Source organism: Diospyros lotus, chromosome 8 (assembly GCF_014633365.1).
Source record: "Diospyros lotus cultivar Yz01 chromosome 8, ASM1463336v1, whole genome shotgun sequence".
NCBI lineage: Eukaryota > Viridiplantae > Streptophyta > Magnoliopsida > Ericales > Ebenaceae > Diospyros > Diospyros lotus.
The window spans coordinates 16967330-16977640 of NC_068345.1; the positions used below are offsets into that span (position 1 = coordinate 16967330).

Genomic DNA, 10311 nt, shown 5'->3' on the forward strand with positions numbered 1-10311 from the left:
AGTGAGACATGTTGCGCCAATTTCCTTACTTCTTGTTTCCTTTCTCTACATCCCTTAGTTTAACCTCCTTTCGTTAAACTATCCAGTGAGACATATAAGCACCTTTTTTTTTTTTTTTTATGGCATCTAGGAGTGTGTTCCTTCGCACTCAAGATCCTGAGGGGCAACCTTGTCGATTTCTTATGGGCAAGCGTTCGTCTTTGACGGCTGACGATCTTGCTCAATTAGTGAGTAACTACCGTATTCCCTTCTCTTATCGTCCTAGGTTGCCTAAACCAAACGAATCTTGTGCTGCTACTGTTTCAGAGGGATGTATGGTAGTTCACGAAATAAGTTTTCGTTTAGGGTTTCGCCTTCCGCTCCACCCCTTCGGTGTAAAGCTTCTTCGTTGGAGCTTTCTAGCTCCAGCTCAGCTACATCCTAATGGCTGGGCTCAATTGGCAGGTTTTTTTATCTTATGCCACGAGAGGGGAGTGTCTCCTACTGTCGACCTTCTTCTTTCTTTCTATCGTTTCAGGCTAGGGCAGTCCCGTTATCACTTGTATACACTGTATAGGGAGCGTGTCGAGGATCGTTTGTTTGAGGGTATACTACCTAAGGCTCACAACTTCGACTCCCGCTGGTTTGTAGTCGATCCTCCACCGGGTACGTGGTATGCCCCCCGGGCTTGGCGTTCTGATGATCGAGTGGCTAAGCTGATTCTTCCCTTATCCGTCTATGATCTTCGGGAGCGATATAATGATGAACGTGGTCAACTCCTGCGTGGAGGTCCAGTGAGCCTCCTGGACCTTCTCTCTGAGGACCGGTTGAGGAGGGCTGGCTGGGTACTCCATGCGGGAGAATCATCGAGGTGTGCGGCCCCTTCGACGCTTCCCCTGCGGCCCCCAGTTCCTCCAGCAACCGACGTCCCAGTAGAAGGAGAGGCCATCACTCTCCAAGAACGGTCTGAGGGTTTGGATCTTTCCAACTGTCCTTCTCATTGCCTTTTTCTAGGCGCCTAGGCATTTCATTTCCTTTCGTGCTTTTATCCTTTTGTGTTCATTTATTTTTTGCTAATTTTTAACTCGTAAATCTTTCTACTTCTTGGTAGGTATGAGGCGAGCAATGCGAGCTTCTCGCCAAAGGGCGATCGAGGGTGCGGCGTGTGACGAGCCTTCTCAACCCACGCCCTTCCCTCCTGAGGGTGTGGCTGCCATCGCAGAGACCCATGTTGCTAAGGGGACAGGGGAAACCAGTGAGGTGAGACGTCGTTATAAAAGGAGTCGGCGTCAGTAGAGGGAGGCGGGTCCGCCCACTTCCCAGCCGATCATTGCCCCCATTCCTATGGAACCTCTTGAGGGCACCCCCTTAGCTTCTCCCCCAGCTGCCTATCTCCTTGAGCCCAGTGAACTACCCAATGAAGAGTACCACTCAGTTGCAATGAGTGGGGCCCCAGATGGCGCAGGGTACGTTGGTCTTTATGATGCAGCTCCAGTGATCCCTGGTGGTCAGGAGGTCGAGGTTACCTCTCGCCTTGACCAAGAGGCTATCGATGCAGCCCATGCTGCTGGTCGTGGGCAATTTCGTAGAGGAGTGATTAACCCACAACGTTCTGAGCGCCAGGTCCTACATAACGAGGAGAGGTTACGTCTCCGAAACTTACAGCCCAAATTTGCCGAGCTCCCTCCACCAATGACACACGCCTTAGACCTTAAGGAAGGCCGATGGGCACGGGGTGAGGATTTCACAGTGTGCCCAGGGGTTTTGGATACGGATTCCATAAACATGCGCGGAGTTGGGGCACGCTTATTATATTACACCATTCTTTCCCGGGACGAGGACCGCTATTTCCGAAACCCCCCTGATGACATGGATGATTTCGAGCGCCATTTAGCCATTATAAGCCCCTTAAACTTCAATGATCTCTTTTTTTTTTTTTTTAATGTTGTTTGTTTAAATTCTCTTATGACCAGGGCGCTCAGGGAGCTGTGGTGGCAAACGCAATGAACCGGACACGCATTGCTCGTGCTGAGGCAGAGATTGCTCAATGGATGAATAAATCTTGGCAATGGGGTGAGGAAAAACAAGTATTGAACATGAATATCTGACACCTGGAGTTCGATAATTCGAGCCTTCACTCACAAGTCGAAGGCCTCCAAACCCAACTTCAGGGCCTTACCACAAGATGTCAAGCAGTAGAATCCGATGCCCAAAAATGGAAAGAGAAATCTGTGGAGCAGGGTCAAGCGTATGAACAGATGGCATCTTCGTTTTCCGCTGCTCGGGAGGAGAACGTTCAACTTCGGAGATCTCTTGCTGACTTCGAGGATCAGGTGGCGCAAGCTCGTCAAGAGATATCCAATCTCGGTGAAAGCAGGCATCGAGAGATCAATGAGGCTGTGCGACAGGCGGTGAAAGAGTACAGACTTTCTAATGATTGCTTTCAACGAAAGGAAGCTTATGCCAGTTGTTTCTCCAAACTTGGCTTTTATCTTGGCTGCAGCCTCTTGGAGTCCAGGCGTCCTGGGGAGTCATTTCCTGAAATGGTGTTCTCGGAAACAGCTTCACTGGATCCCCCTGATTGGCGAAAGTATGAGCCCGGCTCTTGCAACCCTGACGAATATATCAGGGCCACTTTAGTAGATGATCTGGCTAACCTGTCGGGGCCGTGGAGTCCTTATGTACCCGAGCCAGATGATACCTCTGGGATCATAGAGGCCCTACAGACAATCAGACATAGGCTGGATGAACTCGACGATGCCCCTTTGAGTCCGCTTCCTCCAGAGCTGGAGCACCTCCATTCTCGCCGAGATGATTAGTCAATGTGCTTTTATTTTGCTGAATCTTTGTTTTGGTTATGTAGAATGGCGGCCCCCCGTTTTTGTGGATATAGGGCTTTTGGGCCATCATTCCTATGTACGAAAGTTTAGACGTGTTGTGCCGTCATCGCTTATATATATGTATGCATTTCCTTTTAATGTCTTTTGTTTGCTTGCTTGTCATGGCGCTTTTTCTTTGATTATTATTATATTGGGGTGTGTCCTGCTTTCCTTTTACGGGCTCGTCTGCCTTTAGGCAACCTAGGTTTGGCCCTTGGGATCAAATACGAGATCCTTGTCGGGCATCCAAGTTTTCCGAGGGGCCTATGCGTCAAATCGTCGAAGGAGTCAAGTATAGTTCGAGGGCATAGATTAGACTCAAACAAGGGATTTAAGTGGCCCTGTGGGCATTGGTGTCGGCATATCCGAAGTCCTTATATTGGTTCGGGGTCATGGGTACCAGATTATCTCTAGGTGACCCGGCCCTCAAATATAAGGTCCTCAACAAGGTTCCTCTTGGGGGGTCCGAGCTTTCCGGGAGGCCTAGGCGCCGGATCAGTTGGGGAGTCGGGTCTAGCTCGGGAGGCATAGGCCGGACTCACCCAAGGGATCCAGGTGAGCCGGGCATAGGCTTCGGAACATTCGGTGATTCCAGAATGGATCGTAGCGTATCTGCTGTTGTGTCTTTCGTGTTCGCCTTTCAGGGTTGGTCTACTCCAGGGAATCTGGGTTTGGCCAGTAATTCAGCGCGAGATTCCTACCAGACGTCCGAGTTTGCCGGGAGACCTAGGCACCAGATCAACCAAGGAGTCGGGTCTAGCCAAAAGGCATAGTACCGAGCTCACGAGGGATCCAGGTGAGTCTGCGGGCATAAGCATCGAATTTTTGGCGATCTCGGGCTGGCTCCTAGCCATCGGCACCAGATTGCAGCTGGGCAACTCAACTCTGATAAGCAGTATTATGCCAAGATTATCTCATGGCCCCTTCGTCTTTTTCCGCGCCTTCTTAGGGTTGGTCTACCTTAGGGAGTCGGGATTCGGCTCATGATCCAGTCCGGGATTCTTACTAAACATTCGAGTTTGCCGGGAGACCTAGGCGCCAGATCAACCAAGGAGTTGGGTCTAGCCAAAAAGGCATAGTACCGAGCTCACGAGGGATCCAGGTGAGTCTGCGGGCATAGGCATCGGATTTCCCAGCGATCTCGGGCTAGCTCAAGGACACCGGCACCAGATTGCCATAAGGCGACTTGACCTTCGGAAGCGGATGGCGTTTGGGTCGCTGTACCTGCATTACATTCCATGACACATATAAACAATCAAGCACATGGAGATTTTACGTGGTTTGGCTTATAGTTTTGCCTACTCCACGGGAATACAGGGGGTATATTCTTTTATTCATTGGGGGATATTATTACAATAAAAAATTAGAGGGAATCCCGACTCTCAGCTAGATCGGGCAACGTCTCTGGTGGCAGGCTCAATCCTGCTTTTTGTGCTTCGCCTTCTTCACTGGAGTTCATGACCGGTAGGGTTGAGAAGTACCTCTTAAGGTGCATGGTGTTCCAAGTTTTTCCCATTGCCTCACCTTGCAGCGTCTGTAGTACGCATGTGTTTGGTCCCAACATTTTCTGAATTCTATAAGGTCCTTCCCAATTAGGCCTGAGGTTCCCTTCTTCTTTATGAGCGTTGGTGATGGCTTTCTTTCTAAGTACTAGATCTCCTTCTTCAAGTTTGCGAGGACGAACCCTCTCATTGTAGTAGTTGGAGACTCTTCTCTGATAAGCTGCCAACTGTACTGCTGTTTTTTCCCTCAATTCATCCAGTAGGTCCAAATTCTCCCGTAAATGATCCGAATTATCTTCTTCACTGAAGGTCATGACTCGGGGTGAGCCAAGATCTATTTCTATAGGGATGAGCACGTCAGTCCCATAGGCCAGACTAAAAGGCGTTTCCCCGGTGGGTACCCGACTGGTTGTTCGGTATGCCCATAAGATGCTGGGGAGCTCATCAGCCCACCCGCCTTTTGCTTTCTCCAATCGGGTCTTTAGGCCGTGCAATATGGTTTTGTTGCTTGCTTCGGCTTGTCCGTTCACTTGTGGGTACGCCACGGATGCCATTCTTAGACTGATCCCCCATCGATGACAAAAAGCTATAAACGCGTCTGAGTCAAACTGCGTTCCATGGTCTGTATTGAGTATGCGGGGCACTCCGAAACGACAAATAATGTCTTTCCATACCATCCCTTCCACTTTCTTTTCAGTGATGGTTGCCAAAGGTTCAGCTTCCACCCACTTCGTGAAATAATCTGTAGCCACCAGCAAAAATTTTCGTTGAGTAGATGCCATTGGGAATGGCCCCAGTATGTCTAGGCCCCATTGTGCGAATGGCAGAGGTTGGAATATCGGCTGAATAGGGGCAGGAGGTTTTATTGTCAGGGGAGCATGCTTCTGGAACTTGTCGCAGGTTCGAACCTTGGTGGCAGCATCTTGCCGCAGCGTGGGCCAGAAGAAATCGGCTCGCAAAATCTTTCCAGCTAATGCCCTTCCTCCGAGGTGTTCACCACAATCTCCCTCATGTACTTCTTCCAGGGCCTGTTGTGCTTCTTTGGGCCCCAGACATTTTAACAAAGGTATGGAGTATCCCCTTTTGTACAGTCTCTGGCCGATCACTGTGAAACGAGCCGCGTTGGTTTTTAATCTCCTTGCTTCTGCGGGGGTTGTTGGCAGTTCTTGATTAAGCAAATATTTCATTATTGGACCTCTCCAATCCTCGGTCTCCACAATGCAATGCACCGCGATGTCTTCCTCTCCTACACTAGGTTGTTGGAGGACTTCCATGTGGATTAGGCGTCCGGGAGTGTCTCGAGCAGAGGCTAATTTTGACAATGCATCTGCGTGCTGATTTAGGGATCTATTAATCTGAATTAGTTCGAAATGCCCAAACCTATGGGCGAGCTCTTTCACCTTCTGCAGATAGCGGGCCAATACCGGCTCCCTCACTTCATAAGTTCCTTGGAATTGTTGTACCACCAACTGAGAGTCACTGTGGGCTGTCAAGCTCTTTACTTCTAGCTTTTCTGCCAATGTCATTTCGGCCAGCAAAGCCTCATATTCTGCTACGTTGTTTGTGCTTGGGAAGGTGAAGCGAAGTGAGTACTCCAAGATCTCTTGTTCTGGGGAGATCAACACTACCCCTGCTCCACTCCCTTTTGCATTTGAGGCCCCATCTACAAACAACATCCATCTGTTGTTGCGGGCTTCTTCTACTATGGGCGGGTGAGTGCACTCGACTATGAAGTCGGCCAATGCTTGCCCCTCTATCACCCTTCTAGGCTCAAAGTTGATATCATACTCACTAAGCTCAATTACCCATTTGGTTAACCTCCCCGAACATTCGGGCTTTTGTAGAATCTGTCTTAATGGTTAATCCGTCAATACTGCCACTGTGTGGGCTTGGAAGTAGGGTCTTAATTTCCATGCTGCGGTCACCAATGCCAAAGCCATTTTCTCAGCGTAAGGGTATCGTAACTCCGCTCCTTGCAACACCTTACTCACATAATAAACTGGACTGTCAACTTGTCCGACTTGCCTAACGAGAGCTGCGCTTACTGCCTGGTGACTGACTCCCAAATATAGGTATAGCCTTTCTCCAGTTTTCGGTCGGGTCAACAGGGGAATTTCCTTTAGGTAATCCTTCAATTCTTGAAATGCTTTTTCACACTCAGGGGTCCATTGGAAGTCCTTTCCCCCTTTTAAGGCCTTGAGGAAAGGAAGGCTGCGTTCGGCATATTTCGAGAGAAATTTGCCCAGGGCCGTTAGACGACCTGTCAACCTCTGAACCTCCTTTTTGGATGAGGGGGATTCCATGTCGATTACTGCTTGCACTTTTTCTGGGTTAGCCTCTATCCCCCTGTGGGTAATCATGTATCCCAGAAATTTTCCGGACTTCACTCCAAACGCGCACTTGTCCGGATTCAAGCGCATATTATTCTTTCGGAACACAGCAAAAACTTTCTCAAGTTGTCTGGCATGCGACTCGCCCAGCTTGCTCTTTACTATCATGTCATCCACGTAGGCTTCCATTACCTCTCCCAGTAGGTCTTTGAATACCTTGTTGACCATCCTTTGGTACGTGGCCCCCGCGTTTTTTAAGCCAAAAGGCATCACCTGATAGCAGTATGTCCCCTTTTCTGTGATGAAGGCTGTTTTCTCGGAATCAGGTGGGTACATACTGATTTGGTGGTAACCGGAGAAGGCATCCAAGAAACTCAACACAGCGTATCCAGAGGTGTCGTCAACCAGCCTATCTATCCAAGGGAGCGGGTAGGAGTCTTTTGGACATGCCTTATTCAGATTGGTAAAGTCGATACATACCCTCCATTTCCCATTAGCTTTGGGCACCATCACGACATTGGCCAGCCATTCAGGGTATTGGACCTCCTTAATGAATCCTGCGTTGAGGAGCTTGTCCACTTCTTCTTCTAGGTACCTCAATCTCTCTGGGGCGATATGCCTTTTCTTCTGTTTAATTAGTCGGGCTTCTGAACAAACATTCAGTCGGTGAGATATGATCTCTGGACTGATTCCGGGCATATCGGCAGGCGTCCAGGCAAATACGTCTGCGTAGGATCGTAGACATTTAATGACCTCCTCTTTCTCTGGACCCTCTAGTTGGCTCCCCACCCGCACCTGTCTTTCGCTATCATCTGGGTTTAGGGGGATAACTTCAACGTTTCCACTGGCTGGGGCTTGTTAACCTCAAGAGTTTGCTCACTAATCATTATGGTTTCTTCAGTTATTGTTTTCTCCTTCCCTTTGGCGCCTCTTGTAGAGCTTACGTAGCATACTCTGGCTTGTTTCTGATTACCTCTCACCTGACCTACCCCTTGTGGTGTGGGGAATTTCATTAGCAAATATCCTGGGGAGATGGAAGCTCTCATAGCATTAATGAGGGAACGTCCTAGGATCACGTTGTAGGCAGGAGAAAAAGTCTTGACTACCATGAAGTTAACTTGTCGGGTGATCACTTGGGGGTGTTCCCCGAGTGTAATGGGCAACTGTACTGATCCGACCACCGGCATCGCCTCCCCTGTGAAACTGTATAGAGGTGAAGCAACTGTCTTTAATCGGTCATGGGCGATACACATCTTTTCAAAGCAATTCCAGTACAACAGATTAACAAAGCTCCCGCTATCCACCAGTATTCTTTCAATGGGGTGCTTAGCAATTACGGCAGAGATAACCAAAGGATCATCATGGGGGAGCAGTACATCCCCCTGGTCCTCAGGTGTGAAAATAATGGGGTCTTCGTCTTCTTGAATTTTCGCAACCGAGTTTACGTGTAATGCTTGTCGTGCGTATGCCTTTCTTGCAGAAGAGGAATCTCCCGCTAAATTTTCACCTCTCGAGATCATGTGTATCCTTTCCATAGTGGGTTCATTGTCATTATCTTCGGTGCTCGGCCCTGCTTCATCTCCTCTCTGATTGTTTCTTCCTCCTTCTTTCTGTTGAGGTTGTTGGTTCTCTCTTCTGTTTGAGGCATCATTGTTAGGACGGGGAGGCCTTTTCTGATTATCCCTCTTGTACCTGTCCCCCCTGTTCTGTTGATTTTTTGGCTTATCCAATATAAATCGGTCAAGCTTCCCTTCTCTAATCAGTTGCTCAATCTGGTTGCGTAGCTCCCGGCACTGCTCTGTAGTATGCCCCGAGGACTCGTGAAACTTGCAAAAAGCATCCATGTTCTTGCCCAGAGGTTGGCTAGTATGTGGGGGAAAGTTAATGAGTCCTGTGTGGGCAATGGATGAAAGGATAGCCGCCCTTGGCTCAGTGAGGGGGGTGAAATTCCGGAATTGCATCTTTGAGGGCTCATCTCTCCTTTGTATCTTCGTAACCCTGTCTGTTCCAACGTCGTTTTGCCTCCCTTTTCTCTTTCCTTCCCAAGCTTCAAGGATTTCCATTTGTACGACAAATTGTTCTGCTCGGGCAAACAAATCGGTCATCGAATCTGGCTCAGAAAATGCTAGGGATCTTTTAAGCGGGGCATATGTGGTTCCATTTAGTAAGGCCGATGCTGCTAATCCAACCGGGAGGTCTCTTACTTCTTGCGTGGCGGTTCGAAATCGCTCGGTGTACTGCTTTAGGGTTTCATTGGGTCTTTGTTGCAAACTCATCAAATACATGGTGCTCTTCTTTTTCGGGACATAGGCAGAGAATGCCTCTAGAAATTCTCTTTTCAGCTGTTCGAATGATCGGATATGTCCAGTTGGTAAGTCTGTGAACCATTGCTGAGCTTGCCCGGCCAAAGAGAGTGGGAAGGCTCGACATCTAGTGACCTCGTCCCATCCATGTAACACAGCCATTGCCACGAAGTGCTATACATGCTTAACAGGATCCTCCTTTCCCAGGTACACAGAGAGTTGCGGCAATTTGAATCCTGGTTGCACTGGTTACCTTTGGAGTTCTTCGGATAGAGGGAACCTTTTGTGGGGATTTCCCTTGGCATCATCACAACTTGTTTCTGCTCTAGCACTTCTTCTATGAGGCGTTTGATATCGGACGCTTTGAATGCTTCTTTTTCCGCTTCATTCTTGTGCGGGGACGGGATGCAAAGAGCTCTCGAGTTGGTGCTCTTTGCCGTCTCTTCGTACATGAGAGCCTTTCCTGGTCTCTTGTCATAGTTTTCCCTCAGGTTTGTCGCTTCTAGGACTGGATCATTAGGCCTAGGAGTCCCAATTCTTATCCCTTGCCTTGGGGTCCTCGGGGGGTTGTTTTGAGATCTCCAGTGTTCTCCCCCTGCTCCTGTTTGTCCCATGCGGGGAATGTGGATATCTGGCATCAATTCGTGCAAAAGAGCGGTAATCCCTTGTAGTCTTTTCATGCTCTCCTCGTTGTTCGTTCTTAACTCATCGTTTTGATGTTTCAGCTCTTCAAAATTTTTTCGTAACAGTTCGTAATCCGTGAAAGTAAAGCAAGATCGCTACAGGGTAAGCAGCGTAGTTCAAAATTTTGAACCTTACCCCGATCCCGGCGATTGGATCAACGTCGAAATCAAACAATCACATACATAATAAAGTAAATCTAACCTTTAGATTTTTAAGTAGTTTGCGGATTCAAGCCGTCCAAGTGTCCGGCCTCTAACTTGTGATACGCGGCACGCGTCCGTTGGCGAGGAGAGCGGAATGGGAGTGCTAACTCCTTCTCCTAACAAGGCTTATGAATGGACGAGAAAATAATTGATTTTCAACTCTTGAAAACCAACAAAAATAAGAGGCGTAATTTTAGGCATCCCATAAAGGGCTATTTATAAATAAGCAACCTCCTAGGGTTTTCCCAAACCCTAGGGGACATGGATTGGGCTAGCCCATTAATCCTAGTCCAACTAGAAATTAAAGTGGCCCAAATTCATTTATAAATATGTGGCCCAAATCTAATTCAAGCCCAAATAATTAATATTTAATATTTGGCCCAAATCTTATTTAGCCCAAATATAATATTTATTATTTAATATTTGACCCA

The 10311-nt window shown here is 48.3% G+C and overlaps 1 protein-coding gene across 1 annotated transcript; it reads right to left on the reverse strand.

Moving 5' to 3' along the window:
- Positions 1-7508: 7508 nt before the first annotated feature.
- On the reverse strand, positions 7509-8975 carry LOC127808547 (uncharacterized). The gene has a single exon (XM_052347117.1). It carries the CDS (start codon positions 8973-8975, stop codon positions 7509-7511), a length of 1467 nt encoding a protein of 488 aa, XP_052203077.1.
- Between the last annotated feature and the right edge of the window lie 1336 nt (positions 8976-10311).